This window comes from Rhea americana, unplaced genomic scaffold (genome assembly GCF_003343005.1).
Source record: "Rhea americana isolate MKP2758 unplaced genomic scaffold, rheAme1 scaffold_261, whole genome shotgun sequence".
Taxonomy (NCBI): domain Eukaryota; kingdom Metazoa; phylum Chordata; class Aves; order Rheiformes; family Rheidae; genus Rhea; species Rhea americana.
Genome location: NW_028186381.1, coordinates 551,934 through 563,992, shown reverse-complemented (window position 1 = coordinate 563,992; position 12,059 = coordinate 551,934). Strand labels below are relative to the sequence as shown.

At 40.5% G+C, this 12,059-nt stretch overlaps 1 protein-coding gene across 1 annotated transcript in view; it reads left to right on the top strand.

Annotated features, from left to right (window-relative positions):
• The window catches only part of LZTR1 (leucine zipper like post translational regulator 1), a 37,944-nt gene that overhangs the window by 21,990 nt on the left and 3,895 nt on the right, over positions 1-12,059 (top strand). The window contains exons 10-18 of the mRNA XM_085307675.1: positions 931-1,041; positions 1,481-1,573; positions 2,579-2,674; positions 3,756-3,939; positions 5,897-6,066; positions 8,433-8,589; positions 9,995-10,121; positions 11,415-11,564; positions 11,792-11,897. Coding sequence (XP_085163801.1) covers positions 931-1,041; positions 1,481-1,573; positions 2,579-2,674; positions 3,756-3,939; positions 5,897-6,066; positions 8,433-8,589; positions 9,995-10,121; positions 11,415-11,564; positions 11,792-11,897 — 1,194 coding nt within the window. The remainder of the gene's footprint in view (positions 1-930; positions 1,042-1,480; positions 1,574-2,578; positions 2,675-3,755; positions 3,940-5,896; positions 6,067-8,432; positions 8,590-9,994; positions 10,122-11,414; positions 11,565-11,791; positions 11,898-12,059) is intronic.

Here is a 12,059-nt window from a genome sequence, read left to right as displayed (position 1 = left end):
AAAAAAAAAAAAAAAAAAAAAAAAAAAAAAAAAAAAAAGATGCTAATATCACTTGAAAACTTTGCTTTAGGTATCTCGGTGAGATGTGCTCATTTGATCAGCATGAGACTCAGGGAAAATGAATGAAAACAATCTGGCCTGTCCTATGCAAGAGGGTCACTCCGCACCTTTGATTTACAATAAATCCTTCCCACCTCAAAAACGCACAGACTGTAAAATACCCACTTCAAGCCTGTGTTACGTGAGGTTGTCCGATCCCTCAGTCCTCTAAACAGCTGGGGCTTCGTGCACCCTGGGGTGGCTTTATTTTCCATGGGAATGGCTAGCGGTGGCCTGGCATTTTGGAGAGAGGAGACTTGATTGCGTGGTGCCAACTCTTCCGCCGTCGAGCTCCTTTGCAGAATCCGGCAGTGCCGGATGAGTACGTTAGCYGGGTGGCTCTGCTCCGCTGAGCTGCAGCCAAGCTACCAGAGCTCAATATCCTGCTGAAGATAAACAGTAGTTTATACCTTTAGTTCCAGACATATTCAGAGTAAGCTCTGAGTTTATATATTGCTCTCATTTGCAGACTGCATGTGGAAGCTCTAGACAGCTGATTGATTTTTCTACCTAAAGCTTAGCTTGGAGTCCTAGTGCTTGGGAAATGGTACACGTGGTAAAGTGTCATTTGTAGAGCTCTGCGTATGTGCAATTTTGATTAGAAGATGCAATGAATAGGTGATTTTGAATGTGACCAGAAATTCTGCATACAATAGAAAACAATCTGAAAATATACTAAATGGCAATCTTTGGATGCAAACAGTCATATCACTTCAGACTGCCTTGGCTTTCCCTTCTTACTGTTGCACTGTTACAGGCCCTCCTTCGTGGGAGAAAAAAGAAGCTGTATTTACTCCCTCAGCCTTTTTTGTCCTTTTTTTCCCCTCCTAGTTACCCAGTGGGCGACTCTTCCACGCTGCAGCTGTTATCTCGGACGCTATGTACATCTTTGGTGGGACCGTGGACAATAACATTAGAAGTGGAGAAATGTACAGGTTCCAGGTAATTTAGGATAAACAGACTCARGCATCTGCCGTAATTCCGTGCGAGTCCTGCTGCTGCTACCTGCTGACCTGTAAGAATTAAAAAATGTGAAATTTCAAGATACTTGCACAGGCTCAAATCCTCCTCCCACACTCAAGTGTATTTGTATTGTATGGGACTCACAAACAGGTTCTGAGACCAGCTGAGACTCCTAGTCACCAAATCCTAAATTATGTGATAAGACACATTTCTTACTTGTTACCTTACGTTGTCTTTCATTACTCTCCCCACAGAGGAAGTCCTTGCATATTTGTTTTGTTACTATTTTCCATGRTTTACATACTACATTGAGGTCAAGTTAATGGGAAAATCTGGTGATAGTATGTAACCACGGTGCTTTTGGAGATAGCCAGTTGAAATGAATAAAAGTAAGTCTGCCTTTTGTTTTTTCCTGTAGTTTTCTTGTTACCCAAAGTGCACACTGCATGAGGATTATGGAAGGCTCTGGGAAAACAGGCAGTTCAGTGACTTGGAGTTTGTTTTGGGAGAGGTGAGTGTATCTGAGCAAAAATGGTGTTGTGCTTTGACCGAATGAGTGCGTGACACAGGCATGTGCATGTGTAGCACACTTGTTGAGAAAAAACGAATTGTACTGTGTTTGGGCCAGAAACCCTGGAATTAGGTTGAGAGAGCAACTGGTGAAAATGTTATCTTTCTTGTTTTGTAACTTACATAAAACCAGGTATATTTATAAAACTGCAAAGGAGAAAAAAACTTTGGAAACTTTTAAACAGAAAATCTATGGGTCACTGGGACATAACTGCAATTTATCGGAGTACTTTATATGTAATTGCGGTATGAAAATGATACTAAGGACCTCTGTCCTCTGAGGTCCCAACTGTCTCCTGGGAAGTGTAGATCAGTGTTTTGCAGATCCATTTCAGGAATCATTTTTAATTCTTGMAATAAAATGGAATGAGATGAAGCAGTACAGAGTAATGTTGTTCATCCTTTAATAATGAAAACAGTTATCAAACTTCAAAAAGGAACATTCTCCTTAGAATAAAAATGAGAAACTTGAACTTAACTGCATTCCTTTCTACAAAAACATTGTTATAGAAGGCTTTGCAGAGATCAGATGATACCCCACAATAACAGATTAAATAGATTATAAAGAACAATAGCAAACAAGCATGCTGTTGCTTTGAAAGAAGACAGTTAAAGCATAAATCAGATGTAATGCTAAGAAGCAAGAACAACAGATCAGATATAACACTAAGAAGCAAGTGGCACTGAACCTATGCAASAACTTCTATTCAGTGAACACAACAAAGACCCCTTCCAAATAATTTTTGCCATTGCTAAGCCTTTAGGGAAAATAGGTGTTGAATCTCATCTGGATGTGCRGAGCAGATATAAGGTGGCCTTTGATTCTAACTTAAAGTAAGTGTATGGTAACCGAGAGTTCAGCCCAAGTTTCTACTACTTCTGCCATCTTCCACCGTCTCATGATTTGCCAATAAAAGTTTATGCGCTCTTACTTTGCCTTTGACAGAAGGAAGAACGAGTCCGAGGACATACTGCAATTGTTACAGCTCGCTGCAAGTGGCTGAAAAAGAAAATCATACAGGCAAGGGAGAGATTGAAACAGGCAAGTATTTCAGAGCAGTAATCTTGTGGCAAGGTAATACTTATTCTGTCCAATTTCGGAAATAAAATTGTTAGGAAAAAAATAACATTTGCCAAGACAGATGTAGGAGCAGATCAGCATCTGATGCTCAGGTGATGTTGGGCCAATGCAGTAGAGTGGATAGTTAGTGTTAACATAAGGTACTGCATGCGTGTTAGGCCAGGCGAGAAGCATAATGTGGAGGAACCAAAGTTAATCCAGTTATCTGGATTTGGCAGAATGGTTTGTGGGAGCTCTCTTAGCTGTCTRTTCTAATCTTGTAGCATACCCCTGGGGAGGGGGACTTACCCGTACTCTGGGTAGGGCAAGGGCTGCAGGCAATTGGGGATAGCCTACAAGATTAGACAGGTTAAAGAGAAGGTTGAGTTAAGATTTTGAGACTGGCTGTGTTCTTTGTACCTTACTCTTTCCTGATTTTCCAAAATTGAAGGTCTGCTGCATGTGGGGCATTTTCTGTCAACTTTAACTACATACAGCTTTTCAGGAGCAAACGTTTTGTTATTTTTTGAGGAAGTGGTAGCAGTGAGAAGGACRTGAAGAGCAGACACCTACAGCAGAACACATGGATACTTCATTGCCCCTTTGCTAATTGCTTTGCCATCTCACAGCCCTCCATCTTCCTTGGAAAAAAGCTGCAGGAAAAGGGTTGTCACACTGAGACTTGGAAGTAACACTCTTAAAATACTTTGGCACAGCACTTTGTGCTCTGACCCTGCAAGGCAGGGRTCTGTGGAACTTGCTGCTGTGTCTTACTACTTTCTTGGCTGTGAAGTGGAGCTATTGATGCTGAGCTCTGTGGAATTTATTCCTCTCTTTTTCTGAGGTCCTAATTTTGAGGTTTGTCCGGGCGTTCCCACTTATTCTAACCTGGTTTTGCAACAGGACAGGGAACAGCAAGTCGGAGGCACGTGCATTCCTCATTACATTTTGGAGCTTGAAGGTTGTGCAGGAATGAGAAGAATCTTTCYTCCGGCTTGATGGTAATGTGTATGGGCTGTCACAACCTCATTGTCATGTTTGAATGTTTTTTCTGTCTTATTAGAAATCAAAGCAAGATATTGAAGATGAGGGACATGCAGCATGTCAGAAGGATGGGATTGGTGGAAATGTCAAGTTGTGCCGCTTGCAGCCTCTCCTGGAAGTGCCCATCCGAGAGGCAGAAGCCAAACCCTTCGAGGTGCTCATGCAATTTCTGTATACGGATAAAATAAAATACCCCCGCAAAGGTAGGACAGCAGGATAGAAACAAAATACTAGCAGCTCGGGAGCAGACATTTGCTTTGGTATGGAGCAGGATTAAGCATTTGCAGATAAACTCTTAGCACCTAATTGCTTACCTGAGATTAAGAAGGTGTATGGCAAATTTTTGTGAAAGCATACTGTCCAGTGCTTCAGTGTTTTCCTTGGTATTTGAAAAGAATTGGAAAAGTAGGTTCTTCATCTTCTGAAAAGGTGTAATAAACAAACAAATAAATAAATATAATATTTTGAACCAGAGTAGTAGGGGGTAAATCTTAAACCATGCAGGAGTGCAAGTTTTGCTTGGTAAGTTTTGATAGCTTTCACAGTGGAAATTGCAGGTCTCATCTGCTCACAAGAGAATTATCCATTACATTAAAAAGGCATTACAGCAGCCTGCTTGGAAGAAACATGCATCCTATWTTGGCTTATTTCCTTTCTTTGCTACTATTCTGGCCCCTTACAAACTAAGGCTGCTGTACAGAAAGGCAGAGCAAGCCAGTATTTATCCTCTCTTCAAAATGTCAATCTAAAGGAATACCTCAAGAAAGAAAAATCCRTTAGATGCATTTGCTGAAGATCCCTGCGTCAGAAACAGTTGGAGGCTGAGAGGTAATAGCCAGAGATCCCTCAACTCTGGCAGAGCAAAACTCACTTGTGGCTTTTGAGTGATGAGGTCCGCTGGGCAGTAGGAGTGAGAACAGCGTACCCTGGGGAAAGTCCAGTTGGTGGAGACTGGGCAAGCTGCACCCACCTGACATAGTCCTTTAGACTTGAGGTACATCTATCCTAACACCAGCAGCTTTGCTTCAGTTTTAATCCAAGATCATTCCTTTCTAAAACAAGGTATTTCTTGTGGAAATACTAATTTGTATGCGGTTGTCCCGAGAAAGCTATTTATGGGCTTTCTCTGTGAGGTGGCGTGTCTCAGAGCAAGCCTGATTAATGAGGACAAGAAAATCTCCTCACTGATTTCTTCTAGCATTGCCAGATCCCCCTCTTAGCCGCTTGATTAATTCTCAGCACATCCATTGCGGGCAGAATCAGACCAAGGAAGGGATTAGCACGTTGAACGCAGCCTTTGTTCCAGGCTTCGCAGGCAGCTTTCTCCCCAGCCCCTCAAACGTTCTGTTAATCTGCTGCGATCCTCCAACAGCCCTGTCTTGACTGTATGTATTCCTGGTTGCTCCTCTTAGTTCGGAAGGCAGCACCTTGGGGGATCCTTTCAGAGGATGCACTAATAGAATTGGGCATGCCTATCAAATGAGACTTTTCCTTGTTAGACACAGGGAAGCCACATAAAGTGCAAGAAGGCTTTTCTCTATCAAAAAGCAGTTATGGCAGGTGGCCAGAGACCCCCCCATGAGAAAAGCAAAGGCTACGGCTTCTTTCTTGATTTAATGTCCCAGTGTCCCTGGAGCAGTAGCCAGCCTGGGTCCCCACTGCCCCTCTCTGCCTTCAGCCCTCTCTTCTAGACCGACCTCAGATGTGTACATGCAGAAGCACAGCCTATTTTCATAAGGGCCTGTCAAAATTGGGGAGCTGGTTGCTAATACTCTATTAATAMAGGGACTTCAGCAGTGCCGTTAGCAGTTCAGCACTTTGGAAAAATCAAGCTACTCACACGCGAGCTCGTTAGTGAGTTTAGGGACTTCACTTTCTTCTGAGAGTTTTTTTAAAATTGGGCTCCAGATTGACACAAAGTCTTAGTCTGTAAAGTGTTTTGAGGTGGCTGCTTTCATCCCAGAGTTTTGAAAGACTGCTCACTCCTTTTCTTAGTACCCATTCTTGATTTAGTCGACACAGCAATGGATTTTTTTTCTCATAAAAATACTTCGCTAATTTCTGCCCATTCAGGTTGATACTAAAGATTATTTTGAGAAAGTTTTTTTTTTCGAACTCTCTAGAAATATAGAAAGGCATTGTTATTGCTTGTAATTTCAGGTCATGTGCAGGATGTGTTACTTATTATGGATGTATACAAACTAGCCTTAAACTTCAAGCTCTCTCGGCTGGAACAGCTCTGCCTTCAATATATTGAAGCATCTGTAGATCTGCAGAATGTGCTCGTTGTGTGTGAAAACGCTAACAAGCTTCAGCTGGATCAGCTAAAGGTAATCACATTTTGCATACAAAGTAACTGATAAGAAATAATAAAAATAAAATCTTGATGTAATTAATGTTCTATAAGGCTGTCAGCTTTTGCAAGTGCAGTTCTTCCCTATAATTTTAGTTGCTGGAGTGTGTATTAGCGTGGATAGTGCTCCAGGTGCTTGTGAATATTATGTAGGTTTTCTTTAACAGGCATTAGCTGTGCTTGCTTATCTACCCTGTGGGATGTAAAAGGCAGAGTGACTTCAGTTCTTTATCAATTCTTTTTCATTACAGCAAGATGGAGCCAGTGCATTTGCTGGTCCCACTGTTTTTTGCAGAGACTGTAAACAGGTTCTTTGATCTGATGAAAAATGAAATTCTGTTTTTATGCCTTTAGTCTAAAAACAATCTACTGAAAAACAAAATATGGTGGCAATTCTCCATCTCTGTATAATGGAAAAGGGCTTGGAGACATTTGCCAAACCTCATGGCAGAGGCTTCAGACCATGCTTGTGTTGTTGTCTTCTGGTTCCTACCAAGGGCAGCCAGAGCCATTTCTCCTCAAAACTTCAGAGAAGAAGCTCCTTCACCCAAGTCCAAGAGTCAATGCAAGGTTCATGCAATGCTTATTTAATAAGCCTGTGCACGTGTCCACAGCCTCTGGAAATAAAGCTTACAGTTACAATCAGATTGGGGCTAGAAAAACCAACACACCCCAGCACTTCCTCAGGCTCTCTTTATGCACTGTGTTTGGGCAAAGAAAATCCAGTAAAACAGTAGCAGAGTCAGCAGCAATTATGTTAATGCTGGCACAGCCTTTCGTGCACAGGACCATGGTGCCATCAGCTACCTAGAAGCTCAGGAASTGAGTGTCTCAGTGCTTGTAGATCTACTGTCAATAATTTCAGATAAATCAGCTACATCCACCTGCCTTAGCTGCCAATAGGGTGGCAGGGACTTTTCTGCATCACTGTAGTTGCTCAGGGTTGTTTTGAATTGGCTTCCTGTCCTTTCAAGTGCTTGTTATTCCTCATGGCTAGGTGTCATCTRCAGAAGGCTACTCTCTTTTCCAGCATCCTGGTCATTATTTAAAACATTTTGTGGATAAGTCTGGACAGATCTCTGGGTCCCAGTGAAATAACTTGGAAGAAAACAGGAATTATTCTTTAAGTGAATTGTCTGCTCACCTTATGAYGAGCTGGTATAATTATATTTATTTGCTGATGAGGATGTCCTGTAGTTAGATGGATGGAAAGCCTTGGTTCACACTGGCAAGAGCAGTGCCATTTTTTTTCTCTCTTTAACTGTTGAGCATTGGGTCCAGTTCATTTGTCACCTTTCAGTTGCATTGATTTTTCTAGCAATTTTGTAATACAACAGCCTGCAAGAGTTTGACACTGTTTGCAACCTTTAAAGAAAAGTTTAAGGCAAAATTTGGACAAGATCCTTTAGGAAATCCTGGAAACTATTTGTACCCTTAGTARATACAATTAAGATCTCTTTAACCTTCTAATTAACTTTGGGTGTCTAATTGTACGGGCTGTTATTACAAGACAGCAACCGATCTTAGTTGACTCTGTGAGTTTTTTGGCATCTCCTGTCAGTCCAATTTTTATAGAACTTCAGAGCAGCTTGATGGAAGTCGGTTAATCTTTTCCTCTTTGTTATTTCTTAGTCAGGCTTTTCTAGACACTTAAAACTGTCCTGAATTTCCTGTTCAGGTAGGAACCTAAATGGTCATTTAGTAAGGAAAGGGTCAGTGTTTGACAGTTCCAGCTGTGGCATCCATGTGGACAGTCACAAGAAAAGGGGCAACTATTTACCTATCTAATGTGGTTCTTCAGGACATGTCATCCTCTAGGTGTCACGAGCTGTTGTCATTCTCAGCTTCTGCGTAGTGCTGCTCCTCTGGGATTTTGGGCTTATAAAACGACTAAGGGATGATTGGACATGCTCTGCTTTTTATGCCTTTGGGTTGCAGCACATCAGGCAATGAGATGTATTCCTGGTGGCTATGGTTGTCTGAAAAGAATCCCGTTTCCCTTGTATAGGATATCTGAGAACTGAACAACTCATCCTTAAGAGAGTTGGTTTCTACAACACAGGGAGTAGCTGCAGCATTGGAAGGTGCAAGCCTGTTGGAAGGTGGTGGAATATTCTGTAACATCAAATATTATATTATTTGATTGCAGTAGATGATTTTGAACAATTAATGAAGATCAAACTGGCTAGTTATGCTGATAACTGATATTGCCACCAGAAAAAAATTGGTTAGATTTTGAAATGGAAGATTTTTTTCCTAATTTATGTGATGCTGTAAGATTTCTTCATATGAGTAAACAGTGCATTTTTTTCTTTTTTTCTTTTTTTATTGTTACTCTTTAAGGAACATTGCCTGAACTTTGTGGTGAAAGAATCACATTTTAATCAAGTAATAATGATGAAGGAGTTTGAACATCTTTCCTCATCCCTCATAGTGGAGATTGTACGGAGAAAACAGCAACCTCCTGTTCGAACGCATTCCGATCAGCCACTTGATATTGGTAACTTTTATGTCCTATAAAAGCTGTGSTGTTTTTGAGCTGCTAGTGGTGTGTTTAGTTTAGGCTGTGCTTAGTCTGCTTCCCAGACCAAGAAAGAGCACTCCAGTTCTTTCTGCAGTGAACTTCAATCAGAATGTTGTCCCCATCAAAATACCTGAASGGTTGTGTGGTATTTAGTCATGTTCTCCATGCAATATATAAATCAAGAATGTGTAAGARTAAAGTATCCTCTATCTGTTCAGAGAGGCAGAAGGAATGGAAAAATATTAAGAAGGATTCAACAAAAAGGCAGTAGGGATTCAGTTAAAGTGAACAAGCTGAGCAGGGGAGTTGGCCTGCTCATAAGTTGTCACCAAAGCAGGAGCAGCAGTGAGGAAGAGGATCTTGGGAGTAAGTCAGTGCTGACAGAACAGAACTTATGAGAGAGAAAGGAAAAAAGCATGGAAAAAATAACAACAACAAGAAAAAGTTAAAGGAAGAAGAGAAGATAGGGAGGAGAAGACTGTGAGAAGGTAAATAACTTGTACTAACAGTCATGCTTTTAATTTTCACTCTGTGATTGTGCTGGAAGGAGAAGAATTGATTTACAATTCTGTTACAGTATTCATCGAGGACTGATTTCGGACTAGCCTTATTTAAGATTTCGTCATCCTGARGCTAAAAAAAAAGAAATGCAATAATTTACTGAGGCCCCAAAGTTCGAGGCATTACCAGTACTGATTTGGAATACTGCGCCAAAAGAATCGTGTACTGGAGGAGTAGATGGGGAATGCTAGTCCCCCTGGAAGGTCAAGGGGAAAGCCTTTGGCTGACATTTGTCCCAGGAAGAAGAGACATGCACTGTCCTGGAAGATAGCCAGCCTCTGTACCCTAAAAATGAAAGGGTGCTAGAGATCCAAACACCAAAGAATTGAAAGCTGAACTTTGAAAGGAGGAATGTGTTTGGATCAGACTTGAATGATTTCTCTATGTTTTCAATTATCCTATCCTAAAATGTTGATTAGGAGAAGCCTGTATTAAAGATGGAGGAGAACTTTTCCATTTAGGCAAAGAGACAAAATTTTATATTCCTGGTAGTTGGAAACCAAAAGGTAGGGAAAAATCACTTATATGTATAGAAACCGTGGCTTACTGCCAGTGCTTGCTGTCAGCAGTTTAAAACAGAGCTGCCAGATATGCTTCTGGGAAAGGCAGTAGGTAATGGATTGTGGTGGGGAAGGATGAAGCTCATTTCGGAGAAAGGGCCTGGCTGCCAGTCACTCCATAGATCCCAAAGGAAGGGAAACCTGTAGCTGTGATTTGGATTGTGTATTAGTTGAGTATCACCTGGCTACTTGGCACTGTCATCATGTCTTTTTTTTATATTATTATTATTTTTTAACTATTTCACTGTGTTGGCTTTCAGGAACATCTTTAATTCAGGATATGAAGGCTTACCTCGAAGGAGCTGGGATTGAATTCTGTGATATCATCCTTCTCTTAGATGGCCACCCACGGCCAGCCCATAAAGCAATCCTAGCAGCCCGCTCCAGGTGAGAGCCTTTACCCTAAAAGTGAAATTGGAAATTCCTCTAAATGAGTCACTGTTCATTAGAGCTWTAACAAGTATTGTATGTGCAAAATTCAGCACTGTGCAATGTGTGGGGCAGCTGGCTTTGCATAGGAGGCAGGGAGGAACTTTGTACGTGCATAAGATGCAACTTTGCTCAGTAAGCACAATTAGCCTTTAAGCAACAGTGATTAACTGTTTTTCAATTTGATACCCAGCAGGGAAAGATAGGAGGAAATTAAAACCATAGAGATTCCCCAGATGATATTTAAGCTGCACTGCAGGACAAAGAATCAATTAAGTCACAAGGGGGAAAGAGGGTATAAAATAGAAGAATTTTTTAAGGAAGTGGAAAGCAACAGATGTTCACTGGGGTCAGAAGGAATTCACTGATGGTGAACATCCATTTTAGATCACGTGAAACCTGTGTATCTCTTTCTCACTGGCTGAAGTTTAAGACTAGGTATGAGCAAGCACAGAAAAAAATGGTGCCTGACAGAGACCAGATTGTTCCTGTACATTGTCACAGAGGCAACTAGTTCACTCTGCTAAAGATGCTTATGATTCTCCCTCCTCAATACATGGATGAAGTGAGTTTGTCCCTCACTTGCGCAGGATGTTGTATATGTGTGGCCTTTACATGCCACAGAACATAAARCACTCACATAAAATTTCCACTTCAAATAGCATCAGAAATTTTTTTCCATCCCAATAATAATAATCAGTATTAGTTACCTGAGGATTTTCCCAGAAGCATCTCTCAACTTTAAAACAAGCCTGTGTGACTGGCAGTTGCAGCCTGGAGATACTAAGGAAACTTGCAACGCTTTAAGCTGTCTAGTGGGTCTTATGCAAATTAGACAAAAATTAGAGCATCGAGTGTCCTAATTTCCAAGAAACAGAGACAAATTCCAGGTTCCATAACAATTTAGCAATATTTTACCCCAGGTTGTCAGCTGAAATTACTTATTTGTGCCTAATAGCTGCCTTTGAACAATACTGGGTTAAACCATATGTCTGCAGATGTGGCCCATAGAGCCACATCTATATGACATATAAAAAAAAATATATGACATATATGATATGTCATATATGTTATATATATGTCAATATATATGACATATAAAAAAAAAACCTATATGACCATCTCTATGGGTCATATAATTATATATTAATTATATTAATATATAAATTTATATAATTATATTAATTACATTAATATGTAACTTCATATAAGTAATATTTAATTATATATTAATTTTATTTCCTTTTCCAGTTACTTTGAAGCCATGTTCCGTTCCTTTATGCCAGAAGATGGGCAAGTAAATATATCTATAGGTGAAATGGTTCCCAGCAAGCAAGCATTTGAATCTATGCTTAGATATATCTATTACGGAGAGGTAAACATGCCTCCTGAGGATTCCCTGTATCCTTTAATCTAAAGAAGAAGCTGTTTAAAGTGCATATACAGTACCTCAGCTTCCTTTTGCTCTAGATAGCCAGACACAACCTGGGACACAGCCTGGAAGGATTATTTATCAGTTTTGCATTAGTATGCATGGAATTCTCAACTTCTGCCATTGCAGTGTATTTATAATCAGTTACTGTTACCTTTGCTTTGTTTTTTTATTTTTTCCTTGATGGGATTAACAGCTACCTCTTTGCAGCACCTTACTATTACGGTTTCTCCAACAACAGACTGCAAGCCTATTGTAAGCAGAATCTAGAAATGAACGTCACGGTGGAAAATGTGCTCCAGGTAATTGTCCCCAAGTAGCTTTAGTCACTTGTCTTAAATACAGGAAAGCCAAAGGGCCTAGTCAAATAAGCCTAGAGTTTGTTCTTTTTTGACGCAAATCTTTGACTTTTAAGCTGTAGAATGTGAATGCATGTAACTTTTAAGGTAAATAAAGTATGGGTT